This window comes from Rhincodon typus, chromosome 1 (assembly GCF_021869965.1).
Source record: "Rhincodon typus isolate 14 chromosome 1, sRhiTyp1.1, whole genome shotgun sequence".
In the NCBI taxonomy this organism is placed as follows: domain Eukaryota; kingdom Metazoa; phylum Chordata; class Chondrichthyes; order Orectolobiformes; family Rhincodontidae; genus Rhincodon; species Rhincodon typus.
The window spans coordinates 155511824-155531626 of NC_063332.1; the positions used below are offsets into that span (position 1 = coordinate 155511824).

The following is a 19803-nucleotide window of genomic DNA, read 5'->3' on the forward strand; positions in this document are numbered from 1 at the left end:
ACACAGCCGCCTCAGAGTGAGGGTCAGAGCCCAGGGAGAGAGTGTAACCAGCCGCCCGAGGGAGAGTGTAACACAGCCGCCTGAGCGTGAGGGTCAGAGCCCGGGGGAGGTCATCAGACAACCTCGTCTCCTCTTCCACCTCGAACGGCCACCCTCCCCAACAAAAAAAGAAAACACCATATTTCAGCTGCAGAAAAACTTCTTCGATAGCATTGACTCTCTGGCTGAAAGAAAACTTAGCACGCGACTGCGGGGCGCCGCGACTTTGTTACATGAAGCCTGCTTTTTGTCCTGACCGCTGCCAAAAAAAAGAAGCCCTAGCGTCCAATGTGATGTCCCGTGAGTGAACAAGAAGAGTGGGCTCGGTGGGAATCGATAGGGAGTTTATTCTTTCTGGGATAGAGAGTAGAGAGTTGAAGGCGTTCCAGAAGTTGATGGAGATGGGGAAAGAAGCGGGTGAGAGGCGCCAGCGGACTTTCTTCCTGGCCCTTGTGCTGAGCGTGTGGCTGGGACAAGGAGTGGCCGCTATCACCGTCAAGTACCAAGTGTACGAGGAGCAGCCGGTCGGCACGGTGATCGGGAGGCTGTCCGAGACCCTGGCGGCTGAGCTCAACCCGTCGTCTCAGCGGTTCCGGGTGATGCAGCAGCGGGTGAATGCGTCTCTGCTGTCGGTGCGGGAACGGGACGGTGAGGTGAGCGTGGCCGAGCGCCTGGACCGGGAGAGGCTGTGCAAGCCGAGCGCGGCGGCGTGCCGCATCGCCTTCGACGTGATCACCCTGCCCACCGAGCACCTGCAGCTCATCCAGGTCGAGGTCGAGGTGCTGGACATCAACGACCACTCGCCCCACTTCCCGCGCCCTGCTATCCCGCTGGAGATCTTCGAGAGCGCCTCGGTGGGGTCCCGCTTCCCGCTGGACAGCGCGGTGGACCCGGACCTGGGCGAGCACTCGCTCCACACCTACACGCTCAGCCCGAACCCTCACTTCGCCCTGGAGGTCCGCACCGGGGCCGACGGCGCCAAGTCCGCCGACCTGGTGGTGGTCCGGGAGTTGGACCGGGAGAGCCAGGCCAGCTACGAACTGAGGCTGGTCGCCAGCGACCACGGAGACCCTCCGAGATCGGGCTCGTCCTTGCTCCGCATCAGCGTGGCCGACTCGAACGACAACAGCCCGGTCTTCGAGCGCTCCTCCTACACCGTCCGCCTGGCCGAGGACTCGCCCCAAGGCTCGCTCCTCCTGGACCTGAACGCCACCGACCCGGACCAAGGCAGCAACGGGAGGGTGGTCTACTCGTTCGGCAGCCACGCGTCCCCCCGGGTGATGGAGACCTTCCGCATTGACCCGGACACCGGGCACTTGCTACTGCTCCGCCCGGTCGACTACGAGCTGAGCCAGACCTACGAGATCGACGCCCAGGCTCAGGACTTGGGTCCCAACTCCATCCCGGCCCACTGCAAGATCCTCGTCCAGGTGCTGGACGTCAACGACAACCCGCCCGAGATCGCCGTCAGCCTGGTCCCGCTGGGCAGCGACGTGGCCTCGGTGTCCGAGGCCGCTCCCCGCGACACCTTCGTGGCCGTGGTGCGGGTCGACGACAGAGACTCGGGCACCAACGGCCAGGTGACCTGCCGCCTCCAGGGCCACGCCGGTCACTTCAGGATCCTGCAGACCAACGAGAAAAACTACATGATCCAGACCAACCAGACCCTGGACCGTGAGAAGATCGCCCAGTACAGGCTGGAGGTGATCGCCGAGGACCTGGGCACTCCGAGTTTTACCACCGTCCAGTACCTCACCGTCCAGGTCGCCGACGATAACGACAATGCCCCCCAGTTCCAGAAAAGTACGTACGAACTGTTCCTGCTGGAGAACAACTCTCCCGGGCTCTTCATCACCTTGATGACAGCCACCGACGCGGACTTTGCCGAGAACAGCCAGGTGACCTACACCATTCTGGAGTCCTACATCTCTGGCAGCTCCATCACTACCTACCTGACCATTGATCCATCTATTGGAGCAATCTATGCACTGAGGACCTTCGATCGTGAAGAGATGAGCAGGATTTCATTTACGGTCCAGGCCAGGGATGGAGGGACCCCTCAGCTTACTAACAACACCACTGTTGTCCTGACCATTCTTGACCAGAACGATAACTCGCCAGCCATTCTTAAGCCCGTTTTGCGGAATGGCACGGCAGAAGTCCCAATCCCTACTGATGCTGGGCCCAATTATTTAGTGACTACCATAACAGTGGTTGACAAGGATGCAGGCATCAATGCCGAGTTCACTTGTGGCATCCTTGAGGGAAACCAACATGGGCTTTTTACTTTGGATCCAAGAACTTGTGACATTTATACCAATGAGAGCTGGGTTTTGGGTGAGGAGAAAAGTTGGGACCTCATGGTGGCTGTGCAAGACAAAGGAATCCCAAGTCTGAGCACAGTGGCTGCCCTAAAAGTTGTGCTGGCTGAACTTGGAGAAGAAATCCACCATGATGAGCAGAATAGTTTAGATGACTCTATGATCATCATCATATCACTGGGTGTAATTTGTGCTGTTTTGCTTATCATCATGGCAATGTTTGCCACAAGATGCAATCGCGAAAAGAAGGACAACAGATCTTACAACTGCCGAGTGGCAGAATCCACCTATCAGCACCACCCCAAGCGACCATCCAGGCAGATTCACAAAGGTGACATCACTCTGGTGCACACGGCAACTGGCACTCTTCCCATCAGATCGCAGCATAAGGCCACTCCTTCCTCTTCGCCAACTCTCTCAGGAATAGATCGGGGTCAGATGTGCAGCAGACAAACCAATCATAGCCGCCAGTCTCTCAACAGCTTGGTGACTTTATCCTCCAACCATTTACCTGAAAACTTTTCATTGGAGCTTACACATACTTCTCCACCTGTTGAGGTTAGTGTCTTGAATGTTGTGCTTTATACACGATAAAAGTTATTTGGCATTCAGTTTGTGATTCCAAACTAAAAGCAGTTCTTGATACCCTATTCTTGGTTGACACAATAGAGAGTAAGTAACTAGTTGAAGTATTTAGCATATTTTGCTATCAGCTTATCTACCAATGTGTAATTTCTTTGTTAAGATGCTTTAACCTATGATTTTCTATGTAAATCTTTCCTATCCATTCTTTCATGTTAAAGTATGGAAATAATGGGCTCCCAAATGGTTCAGGAAGTTGAAGTGTGAGTACTTGAATGATTTGATTTTTAGGATCCAATTCAATTGCTGTATTATTTCATCTAAGTATAGTCATCAGAATACTACAAATAGCTTCAACATATGAGTTAGAATAGTGTAAAATTAGCTTTTCTTTCTGACTTGTGACCTATAGTGGAAGTATAGATGCATTTTGGGTAAAGGCTTGAAAAGAGCTGTTTGATATTTAATGAGAACAAATCACCCATCATCCACTGTCCATTTCAGATTAAAAATGGCTACTTGAGTGATTTATGTCAGAAGGTAACCATTGCTCATGGAGACAGAACTGAGCAAAGAGCCTTCAAGTGGCTTGTGAAGATTGTGAAGAGTAATGTTTCAACAGTTCTGAGGGCCTTGGTGTCTGATAATAGACTCAAGACAGTCAGTTCTGTGCTGAAAACACCTCCACATGGGAAGTTTCATTTGATATAGTAGCTTAATTATTATTTTATAAATCAACATGTTGATTTTATGCTGTTACATTTAGTAGACCACATTATATTGTGTCTCTGCAGCAAATATTAGTACACAGTAATTAATATCTTATTCCTTCATGCACTATTTTATTGGTGTTGTTAACTTGCTAGATTTAAATAGTTACATCTTCTCCAAGGGTGCACAGATTTAAAGTGGAAATAGCAATTGGTTTACTGAAAATAATGTGTAAGGAATTTCAACCATGTAATTGAGCATTAATTCAATAGATAGAAGAGCACAAGTCATAATATTTTATATTTAGCTTGTTTAGTTTTACACCCTTATGACTCCTTCTCCTAAGGAATATTTAATTTTGTTTTGAAGTGGAAAGTCATCTTCCTACCAGTAATACCTACTTCCACTCTATCTCAGTCTAGTGACATCAATTCTCTACTGGCAGCATGTAACTTATGCTGCACAACTTTCATTGAACTGCAAACTCAATATTGAGTGAAAACTGAATACTTTTGATGTCAAATGTTAGGTTCAAGTATCCATCTTCATCTGAAATTTTAACAGGAATTAGTTCAGATGAAACAAATTTGTAATGCATTTCTCAATCTACAAGTAATAGTAACTAGGAATTTTGTAATTGGAAAAACGAGTAGACAGAAGTTTTTTAAAAGCATTTCAGTTACAGAAAAGCAATTTCCTCATTCTTCATACCATTTGCGTTATGTCCTTACACGGTTTTGAAAAGTAAATGTACACATTTTCAGGGGGTGAATTTTCCCTGATTTACTTAGCCTTTCAATATCTACGAAGACTCTGGAAGAATAGAGTAAGCAGTGTTGACCCTTGTTTTTCCAAGATTTCCACAGTCAATCCATTTGAAGTCACAATAGACAATTGGGAACAACCCTTGTGAAAATTCATCCCTTATGTGTGGAAAAAGTATCACAGATGTTATTAGAAATTTTTGTGTTTTTCCAAGGAGTAAATTTTTTTGGTTCTTTATTTCTGTTGCATTTAGCAAGTTTCTCAGCTGCTGAGCATGCTACATCAAGGCCAGTATCAACCAAGACCAAACTTTCGAGGAAATAAATATTCCAGAAGTTACAGGTAAAAATGTTGCATTTAATTCCTGTATTTTTATAATCAACTTTTATGATACCTGTGGTTCTAATAATTTATCATTATCTTTTTGTAGATATGCTCTTCAAGATATGGACAAATTCAGTCTGAAGGATAGTGGTAGGGGTGACAGTGAAGCTGGAGATAGTGACTATGATTTGGGCAGAGATTCTCCCATCGATAGACTTCTAGGGGAAGGTTTCAGTGATCTCTTTGTCACGGACAGTCATCGATTTCATCCAGGTACAATTGTGTTACTAATAAGCACACATTGTATTTACTAAGAATGTTAACAATTGTTTGCTGTTGGTGCTTTTCTACACTTTAGTGCTGATCAAAGATCGCAAGATGATTTGTTTGCTTCCACGCCTTCATAGCAACATTAAGTATTGGCTGTAAACTAACTGCTGCTAAATGTTTCCCCTCTCAGTCATGGAGCTTACATTAACCTTAATTTTTTTAAAATTTTGTTTTCAAATTATGCAACTTGTCACTGAATCCAAGATTTTTGCTTTGCTTTGGCCTTGAGTTCTCTCAGAGTTGTTTTGAAACTCATTTCATGCAAGACTGGTTAGCAACTGGACAGAGATTTTAATGATTGTGATGTCTCCATCTAAGCTGGAATGTACTTCTCAAAAGTAACAAGAGTTGTGTAATTCTGATATTTTGACCTAGAAGTGATCTAAACTCTCCCAGAACGTGGTTTTGATTCTGGGAGCACAGCATAAATATTCAGCACGGTTGAGATTTGAATATAATATAACCTCTTTTACTTCCTATTTAATACACCTCCAATCCTTAACCAAATGATGCATCTGTGAAATGTGAAGTTTACTCACTGTATATGAGTTCTCACTTTTAACAGTACTATCAACTGCAAATAAGTGAGTTATGGAACCAAAACACACTTTGTGTGGAGTCTCGATCTATGAAGTAGAAGGCATACTGTGGATAAAAGGATCCCAGCTGAACAATATATTCAGTCTTGAAAACCTCACTGACACATGCTTACTGAGAGTTCAGGAAAGAACCAAGTTATATTCACTGAAATAAAGAAAACAATAGCTGAAAATAAATAAGTCACAAATTATTGATTGAACATCTTGTTTTTTCTCTGTCCAATACTTTATGCCTTAGTCTTACCATTAAATGTGCCATGTTTTATCTTCAGTGCACTTTTCTAGTATTTCTGGTATGGTGCATTGACATGTCCATTAATTTATCAGTGGAAACTGAAGACTAATTCCTACCTCTGAGAAAATGTGGCAGTGTTAGGTGTTAAGTATTAGTCTGCACAAAACGTTTTTTGTTTGTTCATTTATGGGATGTGGATATCGCTGATAAGGTCAGCATTTGTCATCAATCCTTAATTATTATTGATCAAGTGGTGATGACATGCCACCTTGAGCACAAATAAGTGGCTTGCCTGGCCATCTTAGAGGCAGTGAAGAGTTGGCGACAAACCTCTTTCCTGATGGTTATTAGTAAACCAGATGAGTTTTAATCTGGTAGTTTTGTTGTCAGCGTAAATGGTACTAACTTTTTATATCAGATTTTATTTAATTAATTGAAGTTGTTCAGCTTTCACGGTCGGGTTTGAACTCTTCTGGATCATTAATCTAGACGTCTAGGTTACTAGTCCTGTAACATAACTACTTGTACCCCCATAGTGGTGGTGTTTGAAGGAAATGTCGTTTGACTCTCCACTTACTTTCACACCGATGATCTCTGATCAACCTTTCCAATTGTTTTTTGTTTTGCAGCAATGAAGTTGTGCACAGATGAATGCAAAGTATTGGGCCACTCTGATCAATGCTGGATGCCACCTCTGTCTTCAGGTGTTTCTACTGATTACCGGAGCAACATGTTTATTCCTGGTGAGGATACGCAACAGCTTCAAGAAGATGACTGTGACTCTTCCGATTCCAATGAGAAGAAAACAAGCTTTTTAACCTTTGGCAAAGAGTCCCAGAATGAGGAGACTGAAGATCTTGGGACTTCATCCCTCCTGTCAGAAATGAACAGTGTTTTCCAACGATTGCTGCCTCCACAAATGGACATATATTCAGAATGCAATGAAGTTGGCAGTGTAAGTTCTTTGGAAAATAAGAAAGGACATTTGGCATTGAAGCCAGCTCCCTATCCACAAGGTGTGGCAGCTTGGGCAGCAAGCACGCACTTCCAGAACCCAGTGAACAATGTTGGCGTAGCTCCAGTTAATCATATAAATCCACCAACCATCTCTAAATGGTTGCCAGCCATGGAGGAAATCCCAGAGAATTATGAAGAAGATGAATTTGATAACGTTCTCAGCCAGCTTGCCCCTTGTAAGCGCGAGAGTAAACATGAACTTATTGATGCCAGTGAACTTGTAGCAGAAATTAACAAACTTTTACAAGATGTCCGGCAGAGCTAAATAATGGTTGTGTACATTTATTTTCTCTTCCTTTTGTTTTGGAAACTGGAAGATAGTCATTGCCAACACTTTGCATTTATCAAGTAAATGTGTCTATGACTTTGAATACAGTTATATTTTCACATTAAGTATACCAATTTGTGTAATTATGTTTGTATTTTAAAAATACATTTTGTATTCTATTTATATTTTTCAAATAAAACTTATTTTTATATTCTACCTTCATTCATTGTGAAGCAACTTCAACCTAATTGACTTTGTGTAATAAAATAAATAATTCAATCTGATAATTGATAACAAGTGGAACCACTTTGCATCACCTTTTAACCAATACACTTGCAATACATTTTGAAGACAACATCCTACTACAAGCATCGGACACTGCTGGGTATAGAGCTAATTGACCCCACTTTTTTTAAACTTGTGGTAAGAATATCACCACTATATAATAGTGTTTTTTTTTTCCCCCTCATTTGTGATATCTTACAGCACTGGCCTTAATTTCTCCTGGTCCCATCTAGTGACACTGGAACAACTCAGTACCACTGCTACAGATTTTATATAAAGGTCACAATTGATGTGTGCTAGCATGGATATATCTAGTTTTGTACTGGTTGCTCACACAACGGTAGCTGCATGGCCATGGCAATTGTTTTGGTCAATATAACAGCTGTTTGAGTAAATAGAACATTCTGATACACTACAACATCAAAAAAATATTGTAAGTCAGCACACTCCTTTTGAATAGTCAGCATTTATACATTACATGATATTTGGAGCCTTGTCTGAATGTTTGTGTATTATTCATCTGTTATTATTTAAAAGTGTGGACTTTAGATTGTGGTGAAACATTGAAGAGGCACTGTTTATAGAATTAATGGTCACAATATAAATGGGCAAATAATTCACTCAATTGCTAGTTGAGTTACGTTCCATACTAGATTGTCTTTAATCACCTGTATTCTATTTGAACCATGTTCCAACCAATTTAAATGGTAAGGAGATGTAATTTTAAAAAAAAAACTTGAATGGAAACTGTATTGATGAGCTGATTAATTCCAAAATGGCTTTTTTATGTGGTTTTACTGTGCATTCAAAGGAGTGCATATGTATTTTTGGGATATCCATTTGTTGAACCTCATGAACAACAAAAGGTATTATGCAAATGTCAATTAACAGGAAAATGTTCCAAAGTGTTACACGGAAATAATCCAACAAAAATCTATACAAAAGGAGGAGATTTATGAAGTAATTACTGGTAGCCTGGTCAAAGAGATGGAGTTTAATGACAATCTTAAAGGAGGTATCAAGGTTTATGGGAAAAATCTCAGATCTTCTGTGTTGACAGCAAAATGATGGAACGAAAGGTATAAGTGAACAAAGTTACAGTAATGAAGAAATATGATGGAGGTTAGGGAGGTTAAGAAGTTGGAGGTCATAAAGATGTTTGAATACGGGGATAAGAATTTTAAATTGTAGGAATGATGGGAAGCAGGATGTGATGTGGATTAGGATATGGACAGCAGAGTGGTAGATGAACTTGAGTTTATGATGGAGTGTCAAAAGACTGAATTTAGTTAAGTCCAAAAGCATTTTAGCAGCACATAATGCCTATGCAGTCCCTGCTGGAAATAAGTAAATATCAGTAAATGATGTAGTGCTGGATGAGATATGCAGTTGTAACATGCTTTCATGATGGAGTCAAATAGGACATTGAGGTTGCAAACCACCTGGTTCAGCATGAGACAGTTGCAGAAGATAAAGTGGAAGTGATAGTGAGGAAAAGGTTTATTGAGCACCCAAAAAGCAAAACATTTGGGACGTGTTTGTTAAATTGGATGAATTTGCAGCTCTTCCAGGACTAATTTGGCAAGACTAAGGAATTGGAGGTGTTAAGAGTAGTAGTCAAGATCTTAATTGTCCTTGATGGATCTGCTGTGCCCTTACATAAAGTTGTCATGGATTTAGCTTTGTAGGTGGGGCGGAAGATCTGAAGAGTGACCATTTCAGATGGTAACATTGATCAAAACTCTGCGTATAGTTGAAAGGGTAAAATTGGAACAAAGTGAGGGCAGTTGCACTCAGCTAGACAATAGAGGTGGTTTGGTGCAGCAGCCACTTCAAAAGCTGCAGTGAAGCCAAGACAGACAAAGTAGAATTGTACACCAGGGTCACATTAATTGTGAGTTTAATTAGGACTGGAATTTATGGACACTTAAGAGCTCCTGCTTAATTTCTGAAAATCTAAGGGTGTAATTTTATAAGGGCCTAAGCAATGTGGGCTATGGCAAGGCATGTCAAAATTGGACAAGATGTCTGGCAAGGCCCATCTTAATGTCGATTTCCACTTGCTCTATCCTTTATGCTTTTCCCAAATGGCACAGTGAGATTATTGCTAGGCTGTGGTGAAATGCCACTTGATGAGGATTAAACACCTTGTTAATGCTACAACAACTCATTAATACTCAGTTTCCCACCTTGCCAAACTTACCAAACAATACTGAGATTGGCTTTGTTTTCAAGTTTTCCCAAAGTAGGTATCTGACAGATACATCTCACCATTTGTTCCACATGATCACTGGGCACAATTCTCAGGTGCTATCCGCAACCACATTTATCTGTGCTCACTGGCATCTGCCAACACTTCATGAACACCATGACACCTGTCCGATACACTGGCCAGCCAACCCAGGAAGCAGAGACTTGCATTGCAGGCCCACCAGCAACCAGCATTAAGAAAACTGAAGCAGGGAAACTGCACAGGGACATATACCCAGCTCACAGAATGGACCAGCTTGCATCAGGACTGTTCACTCGCTCCCTTTGCATTAGCTCACTGAGCACCTACCTGCATACTCTTAGCATCCGTGTCTTAACTGGCCTTGCCATGTTTTTTTAATGCCTGTTAACACGTTGACACTTTAGCCAGAGCTAAAGACTTTCATTACTGTAGTTTTGAAGGGTTCATTAGCGCAGACTATAGAGAACTGTAAGGTGTGACATCTTAGTGAACAGCACATCAGGACATCAATCTATCACCTACAGAACGTATCAGATTCCTGCATGGCAAACACACTGCACATTCATTCAAACAATGGCCATGTCAGAAACTGGTAGGGATTACTCCTCATTCTAGTTAAAGGGGATGCATTGTCATTCAGGGTGACCTGATACTGTCAGTCATGGCCAAAGTCTGCACACAATTCAGGTGTTTTGCCATGGTCATTCATTGACTTGGGACACACGTGGACCCAGCCACAGTCTGGGTGTATTCACTAGTCAGTCCTAGAGGGCTAACACACAAATTCAGGGGAATTGCACATTCAGTCAGGGAGCTGAAAACCCCAGCAGTCAAGCCTCTGGTCAGTCATGTCTAGGGGCTGCTCACCAGAGATTGTCAAAAGTCTTTGGCAGTTGCAGTTTTGGGTGTTCACCTGCCACTCCTTCAGTAGGGTACATTAAGGGCCTGTAAGTGAAGTGGGAATCAATGACAGAGGGGTAGGAGAGTCCAGGTTGGTGGGGATAACAGAGGCATTTGTAGAAGTGGGGACAAGGATGGTGGTTGGGGATGCGGAATGTGAGAATGCAGAACAGCATCAGAGGGCATGTTAGGCCATGGGAAGAGATGATTAGTGAGTGTGAGCATCACCGTGATCTCCACTGGGAAGTGTAAAGGAGCATGGTGGGTATCATCCGTATGTAATGCCAGGATTCAGGGGTCAGGGAGGAAAGTTGTAGATAACATTCAATGTGGTAGATCTCCACATTGAGCAGGAAGGGGTTAAAATGGGCTGTTGGGATAGTGCGAGGTAAGAATGGGCACGGAGGCTTGGACAGGGCTACCTGATGATAGACAGATTCCAGTGCTGACAATATAAGCTGTGTTCCCAACCATCACTGTCCCTTCTCTAGGTCTGAAGAGCTACGACAAAATGGCTGGACCAATGCCTAGGGTGGGCAGAATAAGTGTCAGTTTGATGGCTGAAAGCATGGGATTCGTACTTTCTGATGCATCAAAATTACAGTAACAAAAAAACATGAAGCAGCTGTTTGCAAAATGGAGCTACATTGAATTTGCAGTAGTTGCATTGCCTATTTGCTATAAATACAGAGCAAAGGTGTTTAGGGGTCAGATGCTGATCAAAGCTGAATTATTGCATCCATTGGTGCTTGTAAATTGAAGTTGGGCATCTCAATAATGTTGAAGTTGTCAGCAATAAAGGTACAAAAGGCCACTGTTGACAGAGAACCACTATTTGTGTTGGTTCCAAGGGGCCTGTTTGAGCCACGCAACTTCTACTCCTCATCTATCATATGTGTTATGATGGTCTGCAGTAAATGCAAATGAAGTTTAGCATTTGATGTAGGTCCAGGGTGAGAGGGTGGTGCTGTGCTGAAGGCACTTCCTTTTTGATGATGTTTTTCAGTCACTCTGCTGATTCAGCACTTTCACCAAGTTTCTACACATGTGAAGGCTGAATGTCAATGTGTGATACAGAACTGTCCTCTGTTATTCGGGTACGGCCTGTTTCACTGTGTGGTGAAATATGCTTAGCCCCATCTGCAGGAACTGTTAAAAAAAAACTCTTTCTGCTCCAATTTAGAGCTTTTCCATAGAAGGTGATGGGCCTAATCCCTGGTGGCATTTTGATCATTGTGGCTACCTAACAGGGTGAAGATGAATGCATGAGCACTATGGCCAGTGGCATGCTCAGGAGCAGCTGTATGCTGACCCAGAGGATGTGCAGTACTCAGTTGAGAAAGAAGACACTGTCAGAGGGTCCCTCAGGATGTGTGCAGTGAGTACATTGGAGGCCCAGAGTCTTTTGATCTCAGCTTTATTTCCTGGGGATGAGCTAGGCACAGTGATGACGTAGGTTCTGTATGTCTTGGGACACAGTGACAGAACTGAGTCAGCTGCTTGAGTGGGTCCTGAGGGCTGCAGGAGTGAGAGGCCGTCCTCTTGCAGTGGCTGTGAAGCTCACTGTAGCATTGAACATCTATGCAACTTTATCCTCCCAGGGACCAACAGGTGATCTGTGTGGGATATCTCAGTCATGCACCAACAAATGCATCAGAACAGTTACTAATGCCATCTGTGCAAGGACACACTGGTTCATTTCATTCTACCATGGTAAGTGCTGCAGCCTCGGCAGCTAGATTTGGAAACTTAGTAGGGATCCCAAGTACGGGGTGCCATCAGTTATACACATGGCACTGACATGGCTGTATCACAACAGTGGAATTTAGCAACAGGACTTCAAATAATGTTCAGGTTATCTGTGATCACCATTACCTCCTACTGGAGGTGTGCCTATCACCCTGGCAGCACCTACCATGACTCGACATTCTGGAGCACTCTCACATACCTGATGCACTTTGGGGTCCAGGGGTCTTAGCTCGTTACTGGGGACAAGGGGCTACCCACTGAGATCATGGCTCACGACACCTTTACACAAGCCTCTGACTGATGCAGGGCACACGTTTCATGCCTTTCATGTCTCAGAGATACGAAGCAGATAATGGAACTGCTGAAGATGCAGTTCTGCTGCTTGGACTGGACGGGGTTGGGGGGTGGATGGGTTGGGGAGTGGGGGGGTGGGCGCCCTCCTGTACAGCTTGGACAGACTGTGCTGCACCGCCCTGGTGTGCTATGATCTGCACAATTAAGGTGGACAATGAGGAGACGTGCTGAACGAAGAGGAACAGGGTGACAGAAGGGAATGAAATCAGTAATCTAAGGAGGAAGATGAGGGCACTGGGGAGGACAAAGCTGTTCTTGTCCATGACAGATCTCAGCTGTGACAGATGCTACAAACCAGAGAAGAATCTCCTTGACACCTGATTCCAATAGAAGAGAGCCATTTGCAATGCACAATCTTAGACTGTGGAATAATGTTTGATGTTGATGCTGAAATCTGGTTAGCATTATGGGGGTGAGGTTGAGCTTCTGCTCACTTTGTTTGTGTTCCCTTTTGCTGTCTACAATTAATAGCTCATTTAATCGATTGCTTGCCTGTATGTGATGTTGCTCTACTCAACAATGACAAGATATGGTAGCAGGGACTTAGAGGGGTTGTTCAAGTGGATTGTAGTTAAGGCTAGGTAAAGTGTAGTGCAGTGGTTAAACAGCAACTTGGATAAAAGAATATGGTTGTAGGTGCAAGGGAGTGTTAGCTATGCTGGCTTTGTACCATGGATGGTGTAGCTTTGGAGATGCCGTACCATTGCACAACTGGTGAGGGGCAACACCAGATTGCCAACACATGGCTGGAGCCACCTTGGCCTTTCAAAGATGGCATGCTTGTAAAACATGCTATTTTGTTTTCAGTGGACATCTGCTGTGTATTGAGTTGTTGCGGAAAGGGCGCATGCTAAGATGGGGTGGAAATCATACATGCGCAATGCCATTGGTGCATGGTTGGTAATTAATGAGGCATGATACGGCAAGAGAACTCACTAGACCTTGTAGCCTACAAAAAAAATCAAGTCAACCTGAACTTAGACAAAAATTGAAATGTTTAGCCAAAAGTATATTGAATGCCTAAATTCTAAAAAAACTCATTAATTTCAGAAACTGTAGAAATACTCTGTTCAGCCTGATGACCAATTTTTGATTATTGAAAAAAAGATGAGTCAAGCTGAAAAAAAAATCTTGAAGATCTTTCTGCCATTTTCACTTTATAAGTCGGTAACTTGCTGTGTTACTATCATAGCATTGTTTAAACATGTATTAACAGACCACAATTTAAACATATTCTACATTTAAAACTTAATTAGAATAATCATGATTAATTGGCTATTGGTAGTTGTTAACAGGGCTATCTTTCAAAGTGTGTGCGTAAGGATACAAAGAAAAACAAGGTCTGCAATGATTCAAAAGAGCAGCATATCATCCTCTTGAAGGCAATTAGGAATGCACAATAAATGCTCGCCTTAGCAGACACATGCACATCCCATGAATGAATTATTTTAACAGATCAGGCTGCACTCACTCCCCATTGTTTAATATATAATGTAGCATGGAACTTTATAGATAACAAAGGTAGCATGGGTTATTTAGTTCATGACAGGAGGTACAAGAATAAAGATTTCAATATCTTCTGACAGAGATAGGGGTAAATTGATTCAAATTCCAACACTTAATAGCTATTTGGTGACCCCTGCTGGAAAGTTCATATGTGGACGTTAAGTGATGACAGAATGGAGTCAGTTGTGATTCTGTTATGTGGTCATGACGACTAGTGATGATCCTTGCCTAGTCATACACATCAATAATAGTCTCGTGAACATGGCACTGAAAAGGTTTTCTGTTCACACAAGCCAGAAAACATCATTGGACAGCAACTTCAACTGAGAGAAAGAATGTGGGGAATAAAAGGATACAGAAAGAAAAAGCATTAAAAAAAATCAGTCATTCAATACAACATTCTTTACTTTAATAAAAGAGCTGTGAAAAAAAAATCAGCATTTTGCCATGTAAAAAGCCATAATTTCTCTTTAGATTTGTAACTAACGTGCCAATAAAAGTGCTCTTTTTAGATTAATCATTGCTATAATGCCAGAAAAGATATAAAACTTCCAAATACAATATTGTAAAACTTGAATGGCCATTTTACATATGGTGGATATGCTGCTTATTAAAGAACCAATTCAAAATACAAACCTAATGTTAAAAAGAACTCATTAAAAATTCCATACTTTAAAAATTCCACATAGTTTCTTTAAAAATGGAATTCAACCATTGTGCCACAACTTCTTCCATCCAGAAACAAAAGTAGTGATTGATCCCTGAAGATTTGCTGTCATTATGGCTGGCTAAATTTACTTACAGTACTTTAACTTAACATAACATAACCAAGTTCAGCTTCACTGCACATGTTTGATTTAATCATCACTTAACCAAGTTAAACAAGACCTACAGACACTGTCAATTCCACTTATTAAGATAACAGCTGCATGGAGCTCAAAATACTATTAAAAAATCATTTGTTTTCCTTCAGGAAACCAAATTACTGCAAAATGTAATGCTTTGTAAATTCAAGTAGAAAGATGTGGCCAGATATTTGCGATGTCTTTCCTTGTAAACGTCAGAATTGTCACATCACATGGGCAATGGCTGCCCTATTTTAAGGGCAATAGTATCACAAGTTTTAATAGCTTACTGAATGCCGGTGCAGATAAATAAAGAGGGTTGTGTCCATTGCTAAGGCATAAATGCCAAGTGATGCACTTTACTATTAAAAAAAAGAAGGCCGTACATGTCTGTTTTTCAGTTTATTATGTAAGCAAATCACATTGGCAATATCTTGTTGGGTCCTTCAAAACTGAATGCAGTTTGATACAATTACTTTCATCTTTAAGTTGAGGCCTCATTTTTCTAAAAATCGCATCTGGTCAAATGCTAAAGTGTCTCTGGGGTGGGGTAGAGCACCTTGAACCTATTCACTGATTCAAGGTTCACACAGAACATCAATTGATCTTTTACAGCATTGTTGGAATCCACCTGTTGAGTAATACAATTAGGAAAATAGGGATAGGAATAGGCCATTTGGACTGTTAAGCCAGTATCAAGTGTCAGCTTTTAAAAGAGGATCTCCGAAATGTCCAGCTTCTTCCTCAACCAAGGATTCCCCACCACCGTGGTTGATAGGGCGCTCAGCCAGGTCAGACACATCTCCCACTCTTCGGCCTTCACCCTTTCCCTTCATTCCCACAATGGTGCTAGTCTCCCCATGGTCCTCACTGACCACATCCAAAGATCATGAGCTGCCATTTCCACCATTTTGTGTGTGTGGAGGTGCCAGTGTTGGACTGGGGCAGACAAGTCAGAAGTCACACAACATAAGGTTATAGGCCAACATGTTTATTTGAAATCACAGGCTTTCATAGCCCTGCCCCTTCATCAGGTCAACTTTCCACCACTCTTAGCAGGACGCCACCACCAGACATATATTCCCCTCCCTTGTCAGTCTTCTGCACAGGAATTCTCTCGAGAACATCCTGATCCACTCCTCTTCCACTCCCTACATCCCCACGGCACCTTCCCAAGCAATTGTTGCACGTGTAGCACCTGCATGTTTACTTACTCCCTCCTCACTATCCAAGGCCATAAGACACACCTTCCAGGTTAAGCAGTGATTACCTACATTTCAATCTAGTCTACTGTATTCACTACTCACAACGTGGTTTCCTCCACATTGGGGAGACAAAAGGCAGACTGGGCAATTGTTTTGCAGAACACCTATGTTCTGTCCAAAAAAAAATTACCAGAGCTTCCTGTTGCCTGCTACTTCAACACACCATCATATTCCTTGGCTAATATCTCTATCTTGGGCGAGCTGCAGTGCTCCAGGGAAGCAGTTGTAACAACAGCATCTCATTTTTGGCTTGAGGATCCTGCAGCCTTCTGGACTCAATATCAAGTTCAATAATTTTAGGGCCTGAACACCTTTTGCCACGTCCTTACCCCAATCCACACGCACCAGAACTTGTCATCACATGGGCTTCTATCTCAACAATCCATTGTCAGGCACAAATGATCCCCATTAACAGCTATTGATTCTCCCTGGCTCACATTTACACATTTCTTTGTCTGTCCAACTGTTGTTCTCTTTCTCTGGACTTCATTTTCACCTATCACTCCTCTACCCCTCCCTCCACCCTTTCTTCAGCACATACACCAACCTTTTCCTAGCTACAATCAGTTCCAAAGAAGGGTAACTGGACCTGAAATGTTAAGTCTGCTATCTCTTCACAGATGGTGCAAGACTGCTGAGTTTTTCCAACAATTTCTGTTTTTGTTCCCAGTTTGCCTAATCTCTCTTCATAGGACAGGTCCACATCCTGGGTACAAGACTGATGAACCTTTGTCACACTCCCTCTATGCAATAATACCTTTCCTGAGATACAGGGACCTAAACAGCATGCCATATTCCAGGTGTAGTCTAACGAAACATTGATATGGTTGAAGCAAGACTTCACTACTCCTGCACTCAAATCTTCATGCAATAAGATTCCAGTTGTGCTAGAGCTTCTTCAAACCATATTCAGTTAAATATTGCTTTGATGTCAGGGACAGTCACTGTCACCTGTGGAATTCAGCTCTTTAGTTCATGTTTGGACCATGGCTGTAATGAGGTCAGGAGATGAATTGCCCTGGTGAAACCCAAACTGACATCAATGAGCAGATTATTGGTAAGCAAGTGCTATAAAGTGGCACTGTTGATGACCCCTTCCATCACATTACCAATGATTGAGAGTAGACTGATGGGGCTGTAATTGGCTGGATCCAGCATGTCTGGCAGCATCTGTGGACAGAAATGAGAGTTAACATTTCGGGTCCAGTAACCCTTCTTCAGAACTTGTCCTGCCTTTTGTGTACAGGACAACCAATTTTTCAAATTGTTGAGTAGTACCCACAGGGTAATAGTTGTACTGGAACAGCTTGGCTAGGGTCTTGGTAAGTTCTAGAGCACAAGTCTTCAGTAATAAATGCCTTTAACAGTTTCTTAATACCATGTGGAGTAAATCAAATTAAATTGGCTGACACGGTGGCTCAGTGGTTAGCTCTGCTGGTTCACAGTGCTGGGGATCTGGGTTCAATTTCAGCTTCCGGTGACCTTCTATGTGGAGTTTGCATGTTCTCCCTGAGTCTGCATGGATTTCTTTTGGGTGATCTGGTTTCCTCTCACATTCTAAAGATGTGCAGGTTCAGAGAATTGGCCATGAGAAATGCAAGGTTACAATGATAGGATGGGGCTGGGGGGTAGGGTGGGGTGAGTCTGGGTGGGCTGCTCCTAAGGGAGTTGGTGTGGAGTCCTTGGCTGAATGGCCTCTTTCCACACTGTAGGGATTCTATGAACTGGCATCTGTTACGCCAGAGAAGGTCGAGATAAATCTTCCACTTGTCACTTCTGGCTGTAGATTGTTGAAAATGCTTCAGGCTTTTTTTTTGCACTGATGGCTCCCCCATCTTGGGGATGGGGATATCTTTGGACAATCTTCTTCCAGTGAGTGATTCAATTTTCAATCATGACCAGAAATGACAGTATTGCAAAGCTGAGTTTTGATTTGTTGTTTGTGAAGTGCTTCACTCTGACAATCACTTGCTGCTCTTGCATGGCCTCTTGAACTCTTCATTGAACCTAGGTTGATACCATGGCTTGAATGATAGAGTAGGGGATATGCCAATCTATATGGTAGCAGATTGTGGTTAAGTACAATCTGATAGCCCACAGTGTCTCAGTCGTGAATTGTTAGATATGATCAAAATCTATCCCATTTAGCATGGTGATAACGTCACACAATATGATTTATGATATTCTCATTTTGGAGATGGGACTCTGTCTCCATGAAGACTGTGTGGTATTCACTCTTATTAATACTGTCATAGACAGAGCATGGTGGTTCAGTGGTTAGCACTGCTGCCTCACCAGGGACCCAGGTTTGATTCCAACCTTGGGCAACTGACTGTGTGGAGTTTGCACGTTCTCACCGTGTCATCATGGATTTCCATTGGGTGTTCCAGTTTCCTCCCACAGTCCAACAATGTGCACATTAGGTGGTTTGGCCATGCTAAATTGTCCATAGTGTTCAGGGATATGTTGGTTAAATGCATAAGTCATGAAAAATGTTGGGTTAAGGGATAGAGTATGGATGGGATGCTCTTCGGGGATTGGTGTGGACTTGTTGGGCCAAATGGCCTGTTTCCACACTGTGGGGATTCTATTTTTAAAAAAAGCTCTGCAGCAGACACAGTCTGATGTGGGTGAGATCAAATATGCATTTCCCTCTTGTTGGTTCTCTCATCACCAGCCACAAGCCCAGTCTCGAATATATGCCCTTTAGGACTCAACAGGTTTGGTCAGTGGCAATGCTGCTGAGCCACTCTTGGTGGTCGATGTTGAAGTTCCCAACCGGAGTATATTCTGCACCCTTGCCACCCTCAATGTTTCCTCCAAGTGGTGCTCAATATTGAGGAGCACTGATTCATCAGCTGAAGGAGGTCAGTAGGTAGTAACCAGTAGGTTTTGATTTGACCCAATGCCATAATGCTTCATGGGGTCTGTAGTAAATACAGGGGTTTCCAGAACAAAGCCCACCTTGACTGCTTGCCACTTCTACTGGAAAGGACATGCACCAGGATATTGATTGTGTTGTCTGGAACATTGTCAGATGTTTCAGTAAGTATGACCATGTCAGGTTGTTGCTCAACTTGTCTTTGAGACAATGCTCACAATTTTGGCACTAGTCCTCAGATTTTAGTAAGGAGGACTTTGCAAGGTTGATAGAGCCGAGTTTGCTGCTGTCATTCTGGTACTTAAGTCAATCCCATGCAGTCCATCTGGTTTCATTCCTTTTCTGAGTCGTTTCATCAATTTCCAAAGTTGCTTTCACTTTGTTGAAATAAGTCTTAAAACTGGAAATCTTTTTATGCAATTTCTTTAAGCTGGTGACTGGGAATTCAAATGTCTCTTTAAAAGTTAATCAGCCTCTAAGGGATTGTAACAACTGCCAACTTTTTGAGTACTATCGGTGTGCAGTTTCTCTTTAGATCTCCTAACGAAACTGAACACAAATTTTGCATGTAATTTGTGCTTTTCCTTTTCCAAT

At 42.9% G+C, this 19803-nt stretch overlaps 1 protein-coding gene across 1 annotated transcript; it reads left to right on the forward strand.

The window, feature by feature from the left end:
- The first annotated feature begins 6 nt into the window (after positions 1 to 6).
- Positions 7 to 7405, forward strand: LOC109932692 (protocadherin-18-like). The gene is made up of 4 exons (XM_020531838.2): positions 7 to 2918; positions 4672 to 4760; positions 4849 to 5015; positions 6536 to 7405. The coding sequence occupies exons 1-4, from the start codon at positions 435 to 437 to the stop codon at positions 7186 to 7188; spliced, it is 3393 nt and encodes a 1130-aa protein (XP_020387427.2). The 5' UTR covers positions 7 to 434; the 3' UTR covers positions 7189 to 7405.
- Positions 7406 to 19803: the final 12398 nt, after the last annotated feature.